The sequence below is a fragment of the Pygocentrus nattereri genome, chromosome 25, assembly GCF_015220715.1.
Source record: "Pygocentrus nattereri isolate fPygNat1 chromosome 25, fPygNat1.pri, whole genome shotgun sequence".
NCBI classification, from domain to species: domain Eukaryota; kingdom Metazoa; phylum Chordata; class Actinopteri; order Characiformes; family Serrasalmidae; genus Pygocentrus; species Pygocentrus nattereri.
The window spans coordinates 11,541,030-11,559,219 of NC_051235.1; the positions used below are offsets into that span (position 1 = coordinate 11,541,030).

An 18,190-nucleotide genomic window follows, 5' to 3' on the forward strand; every position below is an offset into this window, starting at 1 on the left:
ACGGCTCGACTTGACCCACCATCTTGCAGATCACAAGGAAAACATGCCTCCAGACTGTTCTCTGTCCTGGCACCAAGGTGGTGGAATGAACTTCCCCTAAGTGTCCGAACATCAGAATCACTTGCTGTCTTTAAACGACGTCTGAAGACCCATCTCTTTACACTACACTTATCTAATCACTAACGCTGTCTATTAAAGATCTTCACCTCTTTTATTGTTCACTGTATTACAAACTTTTTTTTCAGCAGGTTTAGTGTTGTGTAGACTCTGTGTATCTTTCTACTTGTTGTATTTGTTTAGGTCTCAATGCATAGATAACTTCAGGTAGCAATTTAGAGCAAAGCTCTTTAAAATTATGTCGACCTTTATTAACATGAGATATTCTGAAGTAATGACGAGCACTTTTGTAAGTCGCTCTGGATAAGAGCGTCTGCTAAATGCCATAAATGTAAATGTAAATGTCTAATATTGTAATGTGTGATAGATATCTGGCAGTCCAGCCTGTGATGTTAAAACTAATGCAACACAACAGTGCAAGTGTGAAGAATTAAGATCATTCAACATGCAGAAGCTTACTGATTCTTATTTTGAGAATCAGTTCACCAGATTACCCACGTCCAGAGGTGGTGACTTATTTTCACTGTAGGCTACACTAGCTTTGTTTGCTTTCACTTGCTAGGTTAAAACCATAAAGCAGGAATGCATTTTTATATGCTACAGCCATATGCAAAACTACTATTTTTACAAAGACTATAATGCATTTTGTCTTTTAATAATATTCATTTCAGTAAATAAATTCATTTAAACATTCAGAAAAGTGTTCACTTGTAGAGGATGTGTGTTTATTTTCATAGTGAAAATCAACTAAACCAGGGGTGTCCAAGCTTTTGCATATGACTACACTATGTGGCAGAGACTACCATCATCAGATTGGTAGTACCGTCCAATGCACACTGAAAAATTCAGGTGAAGTACATGTAGACTTTGAAACATTATTCATGGGGCCTACTTTGTACATGAATATTGAATACCCACAAGACTAACAATAACCTAGTTAGAAAGCAGTCATTTCCATTCCCTGGGGCTTTAATAATTTCAGTCTGATGACCTTGTCTCTATATAAGTGGGTGTGTAGCACATAACAGAGACATGCTTTCCATAGCTGCTCTGTAAATACAAGATCTTTATTAAGTTTTGAGCATTAGAAAAAAGAAACACATACAATCATCTGTACAGCATTTCAGAGTGACTTGGGGGGCCATCTTGACAGCCCATAATGATCAAGTATGAGTACCATTCCCCACAGGTAGAGTGGGCCTGCAGCAAAGTCACACCAACAGACCGAATCTCATATATTTGGAACACGTAACACTAAAGCAGAGACTAAATTTAATGAACCCATTGTTTTTTTTTTCAGTTTATCATTAGTAAACATTTGCTAAACATACAATATCTTACATCAAGGTCAGAATCTGTATAATTAGAACTACCTCAGGAGAATGCAGGTCCATATGAGGTTGGAAAAATGGAAACCTTTTTTTTACATTCTTTCTGCACTGCATGAGAGTTGAGTCCTATTCTGTATCTTCAGTGCCCAGAAACTGGGAACATTGAAACTGGGATATATTGAACCAATTTGTCTATGAGGTAGAGAACTTAAATTGAACTGATGCACTTACACACCAGCTTACACTGAAATCCTCAAAAAATACATGATTTTAATGAAATACAGACAAAAACTAACATTGTAAATTCTATCAGAATCATATTTACAATGGTGTACTGCTCTAGAGCATGCCACAGATTCTTTGGCTCAATGCTGAAATGAAAATTCAGAGACCATTAAACTGAAAAATATGATCATTTCTAAGTCAAAAATAGTTTTAAATGAGGGGAAAAGACAAAGCTTTCCCATTTTTCCAACATCATCGGCACTACTATGTGCCCTCTGTGTCTCATAATGAGCCATAAACAAATTTAACAAAATACAAGCCTTCTCTATTTCCCCCAAGTCTCCTAACTTCATCACAAATTAAAATCTTTGTTAAATACATTTGCTTACAGACAGCAATGTTTCATACTTAGTTTGTAAAATCACGTTTAACTCACCAATTAAATACAAGAGAAGTACAAACATCCACATATGAAGTGCAAGAAGGAAAGTGGACTTTTCATGAGCATGTTTATATCAGCATATTTATATAATATTTACACTTTAAGAACTAAAGATTTGAACCTAGTTACAATTTTCTACAGAAGTGCCCCTGTTCATTACAGGACTGATTCATCTGCATCAGGTAAGAAACACTGAAAGCAAAAGGAGAGCTAGGAGGACACTGCTTCGTTTTTTCACCCTCAATGTAAATATCATATACCACTCAGTTGTCTACCAGGAGATAGCTGATAGCAACTCAGCTTTTGACCTTAACATGAATGGGATTGGTTGGGAAACTCACAACGTTGATGGGGTTCTGGATCATCAAACATGGGACCTTCGTAAAAATTTGGGCACATGCTCTACATTCTATTCTGACTTTGGAGAGTGTGTATGTTTCTAGAAATGTGGAGCACAGAATCAGCCAAATCCCAGTTAGTCTAGTGACTGAGCTTGGCTATTGTCATTGGGATTCACATTGAGAATTCAATAGTAATGTCTTTGTGTTGTTGGTGGGATAATAACTGCTCTTTTTACTGAACCAAGATGTTTGTTAATGTGGAATACAGGGAAAATAATACTAGTAATATTATATCAGTTGTTCTATTTGTCTGCATACCAATTTGAAAACAGCATCAACAACAATAACTTGGCTGTCTTTCATTGTGCTTGTTTGGATTATCTTTCTGCACCAATGAAGATAATGAGCTTTTATTGGCTCCCGTCGCTCAGCTAGTGCAAATCATAAGATCTGCTGATTGGCTTGCCAGTGCATACAAGCGGAACAGCATCACATACAGGTCCGTTTATCAGCAGCAGAGCAACTTTGCAGACAGATCCAATATCTGATGTTCATATAAGTGTACTCTGAGGACTGTGGACTTCAGTTTTTCTTCTTTTATGATATCATACAGTTTTGGTAATGACACTGCACAATGCACTGAGCATCACTAGGGTATGAAGCCTCACAAGGTACTGCATGATACATTCCAGTGCATTAAAAACATTGGGCTGGAAACCTCCTAAGGATCTGGGACAGCCCAATCTTCCTTTGGGCCTTCATTGGATCTGCTCAAGCTCACCTGGTCCCAATGTTCTTGTACTGGCACATGAGAAGGTTCTTGAAGGTCTTTTTGAATGTGGCATTGCAGAGCGCATAGCAAGCAGGGTTTATGGTGCTGTTAACATAGCAGAGCCAGTAGCCGATGGCCCAAACTGTGTCCGGCACACAGGATTGGCAGAATGTGCTGATCAGGACCATCACATTATACGGTGTCCATGTGATTATGAAGGCCAAGAGGATGGCAAAGATGGTCTTAGTCACCTTTTTCTCTCGTGCTGCCATCTGCCTTTTCCTTTTCACCTGGCTGCGGGCGATGCTGGCAAATTTCCGTGCCACAGTGCGTGGCCGGTTTATGGGGATGGAGCGGCCTTCACTGCCACTTGCAGGCGGAACAATCTCTATAGCAGTAATGCACTCGTCCCCTGTTTGCTTGGTAACAATCTTGATCTTGGACCATTTGGAGGTTGGGTTAAGTTTGGCCACACTGGCTGGAGCTGGGGCCAGACCTTTATCAGATGTGGCCTCACTATTGGCTCTCTCTTTGGGCTCTTTGGGTGCAATGCTGGCCGTACTGGAGTCATTGGAGCTCTCCTTCTCCTCAGGCTGTACGCTGGAGTCAGCTTTATTGAAGACCATGGACTCATCCATCTTTCCGTTCTTCATGGTTTCAGCCATGCTGCAGGTGTCCACACTGGTCTTGGGAGGAGACTGATTGTTGTTGTTCTGCTTCAGGATGTGGCTCTTCAACAGCCCAGCAGACTTCAAGCCTTTTTTCTCTTTCTTGGCCTCAGGCTTCTGCTTGGACACGCGGCTGCGGCTGGCCAGCGAGATGTGAATATACAGCACTGTCATGATGACAACAGGAAGATAAAAGGCAGCAATTGCTGTGCCAAATGTGACTGCTGGGTTGGAGAGGAACTGAATGTAACACTCTCCTGGCTCCACGGTACGTTCTCCAACAATGAACTGCCAGAACAGGATGGCGGGAGCCCACAGAATGAAAGAGAGAATCCAGGCTGAGGCAATCATCAGGCCAGCCATCTTGGTTGTGCGGCGTGTGGGGTAAGTCAGTGGTTTGGTCACACAAAAATAGCGGTCAAAGCTGATAATCAGCAGGTTCATGACGGAGGCGTTGCTGACAACATAGTCCAGAGCCAACCAAAGGTCACATACCACAGGGCCCAGTGGCCAGTAGCCCTTTATTATATACACGGTGTATAAATTCATGGAGAACACCCCAATGATAAGGTCTGCGCACGCCAAGCTAAACAGGAAATAGTTGTTGACTGTCTGCAGGTGCCGGTTCACTTTGATTGACAGCATAACCAGGATGTTACCCACCACGGTGACAAAGCTGAGGGATCCTGTAACCAAGGCGATGAAGACCATCTCCACCGCCTTGTAAGGACTCATGGTCTCCTCGGCAACTGTACACGAGCCATTACTGCTGCCTCCATCACAGCTTAGGTTACCATCACTTGACACATTACTCAATGAGGCTGAAAAATAGATGAACACATGAACACAAAATTAAATTACATTTTTAAATCATATTTTAGCAGCTCACAGTTCTATTTCTCAGTGTCATAACTATAATATTAGTTCAATAGTATTTACTGAAAATCTTTGCTGAATAATTAGCCTGGAGGTTCATGCTAACTTTTTGCATAGGCCTATGTGTTATCAGTCCGTACTATGTGGTTGTGGATACAATGTGCCAAGGCAACATTAGCTCATGATATGACTTTCAAAATCACAGCAGAACTGAGCAGTGTCTCCACGGATTAGATTTTGGGGGCTAACACGAGAGGACATGTGTCAGGTTCAATAGTCTCTGGTGAAGAGCGGATTAATAGGCCTAACCTCCAGATTAATAAAAAAAAAATCCTGTTCTGTTCGAGCTAGATGTCCTTTCCTTAGAGATTAGGCAGTCGCAGTAAGCTCCTGTTAAAAAGAAGAGACCCCAAGAGTCTGCTAATTATTTAAGTTTATCAGGAACAATTAAACACCAGAATACTGGAGCAGTCTCTCCGGGCAAATTCATTATTGAACACGTCAGCTACAGCTAAACAAACAGAGCTAGCAACATAGATACATGGGAGTCCCAGGCCTTGAGCTAGGCAACATGACTGAAGCAGAACAGTGTGCACTTTTCATGAGCTGAATATTTATTACATCTATTCCATCACTGGTGTCTGCCTTTAGATCTTTCTCTGTAAAATATTGAGAGTTTCTCCTTCTTCATATGCAAGTGTGAGCAGCATTTCTACTAGTTTCGTCATGATTTACAGAGAGTCAGAAAAAAAAAAACGCTAGCACTCGCATTCATAAAGCAGAACTGGGCAGGAAAGCAACCGGTCTCTGTATAAAGGAATAAATGATTTTAAATTTTTAAATACATGTTGCTTCTGTGTCTATAGCATTTTTGATTCCCAAAAAACAGTTTTGTGCTACTCATGGACAGACTTGGCTTTACTGTGTACAGGCCAGATTGTGCGAAGTACTGACAACAGACAAAGTGACAGTGTTTGACTCACTAAAACCCTGAAACTTGACATACTGGAACAACATGAAACACATTGCAGGCATCACAGCAGAGCAAACACAAAGAAAACAGCCTTTTGATTTTAAAGGATATTTGTATCCCTCCCAAACCCTTCTCAGCAGACACTGTTGACTTGATTTCTTTTGAAGGTGGCCCTCTGGTGGCGAATTATATGAATTACAACCCCTCCTTTCAGGGTGTGAATTAAAAGGAAATGACAGACAGACTGGCTTACTGCTATCAGTACACGAAAGCACAAACAGAAGAAGCAGGCTCTGACGGTCTGTACGTGAGCTAAACTCAAAGCTGAACCCCAAACGAGGAGTAATAAAGAAATCATTAGGCCTGCATATATTTTCATCTCAAATCTATCTCAGCTCTCCTCCTTTACCTGCCTCTTTCTGTTTCTCTCTTCTACTCTTCAGTTAAACCACCTCATAGATCATCAACACGTATCAGAATCAGTTCTCACTCAGTAGGGGTAGTCATCCTATAACGTATTCCTTTTGAAACCTCTTCACTAGACTCCCAGTGAACACACTTATTACTGCTCTTTATTCAGCTATACACCCTTATTCCTGCTCCTCTGGTTGTTAAAAGACATGCCTACTGGTAAATTAAGACCCAGTTCTCAGAGCCTGTTTCTCAGGTGTAGAATGGCAGGCTCTTCTTCCCTGATCTCTCAGCTCTCTATTGGTCGTTACTCAGCAGTGGATTTGGAGCCAAGTGTGCCAATAGGCACTGAACCTCATTAAATATGAATCAGAAATTCGTCTGATATAGCTGCAAAGAGCAGACAGAAGGGCACAGTGAGGAATACTTCAGGATTTTTTTAAGGCCTAAATCTAGATGTAGGAATCCTTTCAACTTTTTGATGCTGTTAATACTCCCTGCACAAAAGGCCAGCACAGACTGGCACGAATTTGATGCTGTTCTAAACTTGTCTCTGCTGGTTTATGCTTGTCTAGTGCTTGTCTGGTGCTGGTTTAGCTGGTAACCCAGCATGGTCATGCTGATTGACTAGCACACTAGTGTCCAAAACACAACATAATGCTTGCTTTGCTGGTGACCAGCTATATTGGTCTATGCTGTTTTTTTCTAGCATGGTTATCTGTGTGTGGTCAGTGCTGTGTCCCTCACTTGAATTCATCCCATCCAGATACACATTACTGCTACCTTAATATATCTGTTGAAATGATTACATAAATATTGGCCATTAGGTTCCACTTGCATTCCTACTTATCTGTCGTGGGTGGGGGGGTAACTTATTGCTCAGCCTTTTTTCAGTCTCCTCCAACACAAAACTATCACTTAGGAATGAGAAGCTCACATTTGCAGTTCCCCATTCCCCATGCCACTTGTTCAGGGGGTGATATCTAAGGCGTGATATTTAGTTTAAGGTGAGCAGATTCCTGAAATGAAAACCAGGGACATTTCCAGTTTGGCAGTCAATATATTATTAAACTATCCGATGTTTCTATGTATGTGATAAAACAAGGGGGACAGTTCCAGTTTTACATAATTAAATCATGGTAACTGTTGTATTGTAATAAACAATGGTACTAACCAAATAACTTTGTAGCTGCAGTACTGCAAGTCAAGCCCCAGCCTTGGCATAGGCTTTGATCAAAAAGGCAAAAATTAGCTAGTGCAAATAAATAGCTTCAGACAAATTATGCTGTAGTTACATAATTGCGTAAAAGTGGATGACCTAAAATAATTCTTTCAGGGTGTGTCTGCTAGATAACTAGCTTATGTGGTTGGGAGTGTAGCTAATCTTACCTCTAACCTAGGGTTGCCACTTATTCATGTTTTCCTGGTTTTTGGTTGTGTGTACAGAAAAAATGAATTCCATTTCTGGACACAAAATACATTGTAATCCAAGTGTTTTTGTGTGTTAGCATTTCTTATAAAGTTTTTTCTTTTATCTAATCCAAAAAAATTGTATACAAAGAGTGGACTGGTTGAGATTACCCTTAGCATAAAGCCAACTGTTCCAAAATGTTACCCTCAACAAAAGGCCAATCTGGAAGGTGTAAGGAAAAGATTAGATTCTGTAGCTAAATTAAGGTCTAGACCTTAGACTCCATCCTTAACTAGCATTCTTCTGCAATTTAGTAAAAACCAAGGCATAGAGAGAATGTCTAGGAATTTTACATGGCTGAGGTGGCTTTTATTTTGAAAGAATAATTTACAGTAGCTAACATGATGGAGGAAATAATTAAACATAACCCTATGTTTTACTTGATCTCAACGTGAGCTATCTTTTCAACACTTTACTAGACATCTATATTTGGCTAACATTCTTCCAACCAGCTGATGCTTTGGCCCGAGGCTTGTTCAAAGGAGGATGGGTTCCCCTTTTGAGTCTTGGTTCCTCTTAGGGTTTCTTACTCTTCCTCTTAGGGAGTTTTTCCTTGCCACTGTTGCGACTGGCTTGCTCACAGGGGCTTGGACCCATTTTTTTTTTTGTAAAGCTGCTTTGTTACAATGCATAAAAAGCGCTACACAAATAAACTTTGACTTGACTTGCCTGGTCTGCAAACTGCAGTTGGATATTACTAGTGCAAGAACGCTGAGAATCATCAAGGATGATGCAATGGAGCATAACATGAAGGTGGGTTGAAAATTTCTGGGAAAATTTAATTGCATTCAGGAACAACAGTAGTGAGGTCAGGATCAAACAGCACTCCAAGTCATCTCAAAGGTGTTTGATGGTGCTTCATTGCCCTCTTGCAGAAGTTTGAGATTGATGTCCTATTCTATTAGCAGTGAATATCTATGGAATTTATAAAAGCTGAAACTTAACAGCTGTGTCTGCAGTGTGTTCATCTTAAAATAAATTAACTAATTAGGATAGATGTGCGCAAAACATTGAATATATATATTTTGATGGGTTGATGTCAGCAGTGTGCTCATGATCGTGATACTCCTTCTGGTTCAGTTATTCACAAAACCTGACCTTTTTCATAGTGAGAGTGACAGTTTCAGATCTTTTTACAGGTCCAATTAAAGAAGCATTGTACTAATGAGCTGACCATATTAACAAACAGAAGGGCCCACAAGGGTCAACACAAGAAGGCTCTGAGGGTGTACTAAGGGTCTGAAGATTGAGAGCGGAGTGGGCAGCTGACAGCAGGGCAGGTGCATTGATTGGGTACTCCTTTTGTGTTCTTTCTACAGTCAGTGTGTTTGTGGTGGCAGCAGCAGTGACACGGGAGAAGAGAAAACGGGCCACTCTCTGTCTCTCTCTCTCTCTCTCTCTCTCTCTCTCGCTCTCTTTCTCTCTCTGACCTAATCTCCAGTAACCAAAAAAAAATCATTTGGCTTATTTAGATCATTAGATCATCAATCATTTTCTCTTAAGACAAAAGCTGTATCTTGGGTAAAAATAGTTCAGCAAAATGCATTTACTTTTTGTCTTGTCAAAGAGAATAAAACAAAGTACACATGCACACAAAATTACAAATAATGCACATTTCCTGGCAGATGCATGTGGCTGCAGGAGAAATATACAGTGCCAGGATCTCATTCTGACACAAAATTAGAGCAGCATATATCATAACAGGCTGCTTAATGTTGCAGAATATTGGATCATTTATTTACTCTTATCAATCTGCCAAACATATTCTCTTCTAGGATCACTAAAACACTAAAACACATAATTAACATCAACATCCATTATGATGATGTGAACCAGATCTTCTGACTTAAACTGCCTTGCTTTCTCAGATTAGGACTATATATATGTATATGTATATATATATATATATATATATATATATATATGTGTGTGTGTGTGTGTGTGTGTGTGTGTATGTGTGTGTGTGTGTGTGTACAGGATATGTTAACTTATTTTAACTTAGAAAATCAACAGAACATTTAATATGTAATGTGTGATTGTTGCATACAAATACATGTATTGTGATATTACAGACACATTGCTGAAGTGATATAAAAACTGGCCTCATATACAGACTGGAATTATTTTGTGAAAAATGATTTACCATTATTGCATAACATGAATCAGCAGAACCCTCATCCGGAACAAATGTTACAGAAATGATTAACTAACACTATGTCCTACAGTCCTTGTCCTTCTGCAGATATTATTTTCTTGACTAGATTTGACCATGATGTCAAGATAGCACCCCCCCAGCTTCAGCTATGTTGTGTAGGTGTGCCCTTTATAGGCTTGTTATATATGCACCAAAATAGCTCACAGTGATCCCAGCCATCCACAGAGCCATCCAGCCCACCCAGGTACAGTTATTACTGTCCATCAGTCTGACACTGTGAGCTCTCCCTGCTTCTATGGTCACAATGCAAACACAGCATTGTTCATCTTTACCACTCCAGTCCAGCCTTAAAATGCAACAGGCATGCTGTCTCTGTTGTTTGTCTGAGGGGTTTTCCCCACTTCAAAAGTCCAGCTGGGGTGGAATAATACAGAGTATTGGTGAGTGTACTCTTTGAGGCTCTAGTGACATTTGTAAGCTGCGGGGGAGTGGGAGCTTTGAACCCACTCATCTTGGAGTCCGGATTAGGGACCATGTCCACAGATGAAGCCTTTTAAATTTGTAGAGCTACTTGTTTGATCCTTTGTTTTTGACAAATATTTTTGCCTTTTAATCTACTTTTCTCCATTATGTTATTTCTCAGTACTGTCATATTTGATGTATGCAGCATAGTATCTAGCAAGCTGAAAATGTACCAGTTTAGGCAGGTAAACAAATGCAAACACTTTAATCACCTTTTATTGTTACTATAATGAAAGAAGTGAATAATTGGTCTGTTGGTAACTAGCAAAGATACTTTCTCTAGAGAGACAAAGAACTTCTTGTAAGTTGCTCTGGATAAGTGCATCTGCTAAATGCTGTAAATGTAAAAAATAAACCGTTAACAATCCAAATTCCGTTCTGAATTTGTGCAAACTATCACAGTGCATTCAACAATAAAGGCAGTGTTGTGCTCCTTTATATAGCAATAGAAAACACAGTAAGCACAAATTCTACTTGTGCATGCATATAGTCAAACTACTCTGGTGGCATATTTTATTCAGTTAAAGGACAAGTTCAGTTTATTCATCAAAGTCTGAATAAAAAAAATCTAAGTGATTTTTTAAATATCAAACTTATTATTTCAGTGAGTTGAAAAGTGCCTTTGGCATCACCTTACATATCAAATCCCAGCGAAAAAGGAAAATTATGAAAGATAAAAAATGTTGCATATGTACAGTATTGTGTGTATTGCCAGGATTTTTAAAGTTACAATTGACTGCATATATTATATATATGATAAATGCAATCACTGGTTGAAACATGGAGACACTGTTACTCTCACTGAACATCAGTGATGAAAACTGGCAACAATGTTCACCCTGTGGAAATCATGTGATTCAAAATGCAAAAATGGTAAAAGCAAATGGGGAAAAATCTTTCCTAAAGGGCAAATTTAAACAAATAAGACAAATGTGATAAATTGTGATAATACAAAATGATGTGATTAATAACGATTAATTATTTTAATCATTTGACAGCCCTAATATTTGCATACAGTCCTACTCTATTATATATATATATATGATACACTGTATTGCATCTGTAATAGCATGGTCTGTAGTAGCAATGCAGAAGTATTCATGTTGATTCCCAGCTGTACCATCTCCCAAGCTGGGGAGACCCTGACACAACTATTCATGTCCTCATTTCTCCTTGATGCCACCATTTGGGGCAGTCATGGGCTGGAGGTTAGGGAAGCAGCCTTGTGACCGGAAGGTTGCTGCTGGTCCAATCCCCAGAGCTGATAGCAAATGACTGAGGTGTCCTTGAGCAAGACACCTAACCCATAACTGCTCCCTGGGTGCTGCGGATTGGGCTGCCCACTGCTCTGGGCATGTGTGCTCACTGCCCTTAGTGTGTGTGTGTACTTACTAGAGTGTATGTGCTGTTTCACTTCACGGATGGGTTAAATGCAGAGGTGAAATTTCCCCATTGTGGGACTAATAAGGGTCACTTAATCTTACTTTAGGAGCTTTGCATATTTCTTTAATTGCATTGAGGCAGTTGTTCCAGCTGCATAGCCACAAGCTTCATAGCTAAAACAAATTAAACCAGGCAGAACTTACTCCCCATGATAAGGGTAACTGAACTACTCCTTTAACTCATTTTTTAAACAAAAAACAGAGAGTAAAAAAAAAGAAAATTGTTCTTTTGCTTTTTTGCAGATCTCCTCAAATGTTTTGTGCTAGAGTTTTGCCAGGTTATTATATTATATTATATTATATTATATTATATTATATTATATTATATTATATTATATTATACATGGTACTGTGCAAAAGTAAGAGACAGATCTTCAGTTAATTAATTTCCAGTCAAGATGGCCAGGAGATATTTCCACTTGCGTAAGGTGATGCATTTTTTCGACAACACCTAAGACCACAAACTCAAGTGTAAAAATAAATATAACATACATTTGTGTCACAACCATGAGACATTCACTGCTGCATGAAAGATGTTTGTGTTATGATATTTCACTGACATTCAAGTTTAACTTTCATGGATGGATAGAGCTGTTGAAATGGATGACCTAAATGGATGCTATCTATGAGGGCTGGATGAGTGTGATCAGGAGAGGTAGATCAGGAGAGGCAGAGGTGGGTAGAGCGGCCTCAACCAATACTCATCTAAAATTGGTTGCTTTGGTGAAATAATGACGCAAGTAAAAGTAGGTTGGAAAAAAAATTCAACTAATATTTAACTCCTCAACTAGTGAGTAGAACTGGTCCTGGTGGAAATTAGTAGAAAATATCAATAGAAATGCCAGATCAGATATCAGAGGGTCAAAAAGAATTAATCTGTTCTGGTCCTGTAACAAATCTAGCATGAAATAGCTGTCTATGTATTTCCTCCTGTAGCGTTGTAGAATCCCTTACAGAAAAGTCACAGGGGTTTCACACGTGCAAACTTCACGTTAAAAATGTGTTATCACATATGAAAACTTGTTCACATGTGAAAAAAACATGATTACTTAGATACGTGTGGTTTCAAATTTCCAAATTTTTCAGATTTCTACATTTTGTAAATCATACATATTTTCAAGTATATTCCATCAGTGGTATTGAAGAAAAATGCATTTTTTAAAAACCATATTACCCATTTCTAGCTTCCCTATAGAACTGCAGTGGAACTTCATATGTTTTACAAATTACACATTTTACAAATTACAAATTATTATTAAAAAATTATTATTTTTATTTATTTTTTTTTTTACAAATTAGCATGAATTAGATTTGAAGCTGAGATTTCTTAGGTGCTGTTCTCTTTTTAGGATCATATTTCTCAAAAACAAAATGCTAACATGCTAAAAAATGAGAGGTGTGAGCAACAGCAAAGCAGACCCAACAGAAAACAATGAAATTAAACCAAAAAAGGAAAAAGTTATTCAATATAAATGACTTAATATAATTGACAAAAAAAGATGTTCCACAAAAATAAACACAATTTAGCAAAAAAAATATGTGAACCCCCTTTCTAATTATTGAGTTCAGGTGTTTCAGCCACATCTATTGCTAAATGTTGTATAAATTCAAACACACAGCCATGCAATCTCTATAGAAAAACACTGACTGTGGAATGGGTCGTACTAAAGAGCTCTGTGACTTTAAATGTGACAGAGACATGAAATGCCACCTTTGCCACAACTCTGTGAATTTTCTGCCCTGCTAGATCTGCCCTTCTCAACTATAAGTGCTACTATTGAGAAATAGAAGCATCTAGGAGCAGCAACAGCTTAGCCACAATGTGATAGATCACATAGATTCACAGAGCTGGGCTGCTGAGTGCTGAAGTGCATAGTGCATAAAAATCACCTAGTCTCTGTTCCAAACTGCCAAATGTTCTTTTGACAGGATGGGCACAAATTCCCACAGACACACTCCAAACTCTTGTGAAAGGCCTTCCTAGTAGACTGGAGGATGTTACAGCTGCAAAAGGGGGGTTGGGGGGAACTCCATATTAAAACCCATGGTTTCAAAATGGGATGTCCAATAGCTCATATAGGTATGATGGTCAGGTATGTACTTGGCCGTGTTTGCCACATAGTGTACTTCAGTATAGTATCTTCACTAAGCAACAATATCATTTGAACATACTAAGAAAAGTACATCAAAATTGTGCATAACTACATTTGACTGAGTAACTGAAACTTGTTGCTCCCCACCTCTAAAGAGATATGGCTGAAGTTTGTTTATACTTTTATATGTTTGATACTGTTTGTTTATATGTTTGATACTGTTTGTTTGAAAGGGTTAGGGTTGGGGTTAACCGGGGAAATTCCACCTCTACATTTAACCCATCTGTGAAGTGAAACACCACATACACACTAGGGGGCAGTGAGCACACTTGCCCAGAGTGGTGGGCAGCCATAGCCATGGCACCCGGGGAGCAATTGGGGGTTGGGTGTCTTGCTCAAGGACACCTCAGTCATGGACTGTTGGTGTCAATCGAACCGACAACCTTCTGGTCACAGGGCCAGTTTCCTAACCTCCAGCCCACGACTGCCCCCAAGGCAGAGGGAATATAGGAGAGGGAATGAATTTGGTCAGGAGCAGCAGATGGCAATGAGGAAAACAGGCAGAAAAGTTTGTTTTAATGTTGCAGATAGATAGAGGTGAGAGAAGTTCTGTGCCATATGGGAATGAATGACAGGTTGATCTTGCCTACATTAAAGTTTCTCTCTCTTTCTCTCTCCCTCTTCTCCCGTCACTGGAATATGTTCTACTAATACGAACTGTATGTCAGGACACACTAGGTTTTTATATGCTTTTATGACATTAGAGAAGATGGCAAATTTACAGTAAATATTTTTAAATCCATTAGATTGAATCTGTTGTTATATTTAATGTTATTGCTGTTGTGAATTTGTATTACCACTGATGATTAGCAGATCTGCTCTTGGTGTTTCTCTGGTGCACAGGCTTAATGTATGTGTGCAATCTTGGCACATGCAATGCTGCTGCTCCAGTTTAATCGATGGCCCCAGCCCTGCCCCTCCTCCAGTTTTGATTTTATCGGGGCACTTTGTCGTTAGCTGCCGACAGGAGGAAATGTGCTTCAGTAACGGACCAAGAGTCTATATATCCGACTAATAGCCGATGCCCGTATTTCACCGCCTGATGCATGATACTCATACAGCTGGAACACACTCACACACACCACACCTACTTACTGGCAGAACATAAAACATACTGAAATATTAGACACAAACTGCTGTTAGCTGTCAATGAATCCTCATATTGATTTTCATACATGCAAAGATAACATTAACTAGTGGCAAAATGAAATAGGACTTGGCAGGGAATCGAAGGATGATCTAGATTTGTTTTCTTTACCTGTAGCTCATCAAATCAGACTTTTTCAGATAGTCTATTTATAACATTAGGCCAAGATTGTATCTGCAATTTAACCCCACAGTTTTTCACCAATAACATTGCTAAAATATATTTTGATGGATGACTTAAAAACATAAGTGAACAGGTTTTATATCTTTGTATGTGAGCAAGCAAACATTTATACAGTGCTTTTTTGTGTTTAACTGCTACTTTTGTAATTATAGACCATTTTTGGATGTCAGGAAGCTTGACTTGTGCTTTCTGTTTTATCTTGGTATGGGCATGTTTGTGGAGAGGTGTGAATTGTTTTCAGAGTAGGGAGTTCTTACCCTTCCACTTCAAAAACGAGAGAACAACAAAAAACTTTGTTGTCCTCCAGTTTTCACAGGTTTTTGAAATGAATGAGTTATTGGTGAAATGTGTGCTTCGGAAATATGGTACAGCACAAAATTATCTCCACAGTGCATAAAGATGCACCAGTTTGACATTCAAAATGGACAAGCATGAGCATTAACAGTTAAGGAATTAATATTTTAATGTATTTTATGCCTGAGTGGGAAAAATGTGTAAACGCATTGCTACCCTCAAAATTCAAATAAATATGCAGTGGTGAATAGTCTGAGGTGAACTGAGATTACATTCATATCAGGTGTAACTAAAAGACAGCACAAATACAGCAGGACAATGGTTATATATTGGTCATATAGTATATTGTACATATTGCAATGCAATCAGTGGATTATCAATATTGTGGAGCATCTAAAACCAAATTCTCTTTTCAATGGGAAATCTATCACAGGTCTTTCTTGCTTTTTACAAAGAGCAAACAAACAAACTCTAGAACAGTTTTTTGACAACCTGTAAATAAAATATTGTGAATAACACAAAGATTTTAGTGAAATTCATACAGTCTCTAATGCATAAACATGAAACACTTTCAAGTCTGTGCCCTGACACTGACAGTTACTGCTGGCTGTGAGCGACAGTGATAAGTAGCAGCACTTCTATCACAATATATAATTTAAAGCCCGTCCTCTACCTGCACACTCTTTCCTGTGTATTCTCTATTCAGTTATGTGTTCATTAGCATATGACACACTTTGCAACTATGCAACAAAAATCACTTTGGCTCATAAAGCTGTAGAATGGGTCGGCAAAAATCACTTTGGCTCATAAAGCTGTAGAATGGGTCGGCAGTAAGTCCGCAGGCTGCAGCAGCTGTGTCAGGCTGCAGGTGTGCACTGGCAGGAAATGCTAGTCTCCAGATGTGGTGTGGTGAGGTCTGTGGGGGTTTGATCTCAGCTGTTTATAAGCACTGCCTCAGTGGCTGGCTGGATTTCTACTCATTTCTATTTTTATTTTTTTTTCACAAATGGCATAGTATATTGTGTATAGAATGCATAAATCTTCACAAAAGTATCTCTCGTTACCATTTAATGGTTCACTTTTTCAGTTTTATGTTTACGTAGATGGCAAACATATATCTTTTCAAGCCATAATGTATGCTACTAAAGGAGTGTCACAGCTTTCACCATAAAAGTGATATGTTTTTGCCACTCACATGGTTACAAATACATTGTCAGATGCCTGAGACATTGAGTCAATGGAGGTCGTTGTAAAGCAAAATAGAATATTTTTATTTTTTTTTTAGATTTACCACTATTTTACCATCATCAACACTACATATAAAAACTCAGAGGGCATGTGTAGGTTCACTGGTCATTTGAGTATCAAACATATATATACAACTACACTATATTGCCAAAAATATTCACTCGTCTGCCTTCAAATGCATATGAACTTCAGTGACATCCCATTCTTAATCTATAAGGTTTAATATGATGTCAACCCACCCTTTGCAGCTGTAACAGCTTCAAGTCGTCTGGAAAAGCTTTCCACAAGGTTTAGAAGTGTGTTTATGGGAATTTTTGACCATTCTTCCAAAAGCGCATTTGAAGTCAGACACTGATGTTGGACAAGAAGGCCTAGCTCGCAGTCTCCGCTCTAAGTCAAAGGTGTTGAGGTCAGGACTCTGTGCAGGCCAGTCAAGTTCTTCCACACCAAACCCGCTCATCCATGTCTTTATGGACCTTGCTTTGAGTACTGGTGCGCAATCATATTGGAACGGGAAGGGGCCATCCCCAGACTGTTCCCACAAAGTTGGAAGCATGAAATTGTCCAAAATCTCTTGGTCTGCTGAAGCATTAAGAGTTCATTTCACCAGAACTAAGGGGCCCAAGCTCAACTCCTCAAAAACAACCCCACACCATAATCCCCCCTCCACCAAACTTTACACTTGGCACAATGCAGTCAGACACGTACCATTCTCCTGGCAACCGCCAAACCCATACTCGTCCATTCGATTGCCAGATGGAGAAGTGTGATTTGTCACTCCAGAGAACCGCTCTAGTGTCCAGTGGTGGAGCTTTACAAACCTTGCCAAATTTTCATGCTTGAACTGGTTAAAGTCTTGCAATGTTCTCTGTTCAATTGTGAAATGCACCTGCAGCCTCATGACCCAATCTTAAATTATATTCAACCCAAACCTGCCTCAACTTTCCATTCCATGCTTCACTGATACACAACCAATGCATGTAAGGTAGGACTTCTTGCCTTTAAAAGCCGCAAATGCCAACCAGATGGGTATTGTGAAAGAGAATCTTCCAGTAACTTTATAATAAAGTTTGACTCACTATTATATAATAAAATCACTGTGGATTCAGACCCAGAAGTCTCTGTATTAGACTGTCTCTGCTAATCACTCACTGTTAGAGGGAATTAATGGCAAGTAAGTGAATTATGTGTGCACTATAGAATGGCTTGTAATTCCCTCCTCAGTCATGTCTATTATTGAGGGAACAGATGATGAAAAGAAAGTGGAGACAGTACCAGGGGGCTGATGAAATATAAATTGCAAGCAGCATTAGCGACGGTGGTGTTTTTGTCAATTAGAAGCCTCAGGAAAGTCCAGTGGGTCTGTGGCCAGACTGTCGGACTTCAGGACTGATTGTGGGCGGCTCAATAAAATCTTGT

General features: G+C 39.2%; 1 protein-coding gene across 1 annotated transcript in view; it reads right to left on the reverse strand.

Moving 5' to 3' along the window:
• Positions 1–1,153: 1,153 nt before the first annotated feature.
• The window catches only part of chrm4a (cholinergic receptor, muscarinic 4a), a 28,414-nt gene continuing 11,377 nt past the window's right edge, over positions 1,154–18,190 (reverse strand). The window contains exon 2 of the mRNA XM_017709582.2: positions 1,154–4,717. Coding sequence (XP_017565071.1) covers positions 3,234–4,717 — 1,484 coding nt within the window. The 3' untranslated portion in view covers positions 1,154–3,233. The remainder of the gene's footprint in view (positions 4,718–18,190) is intronic.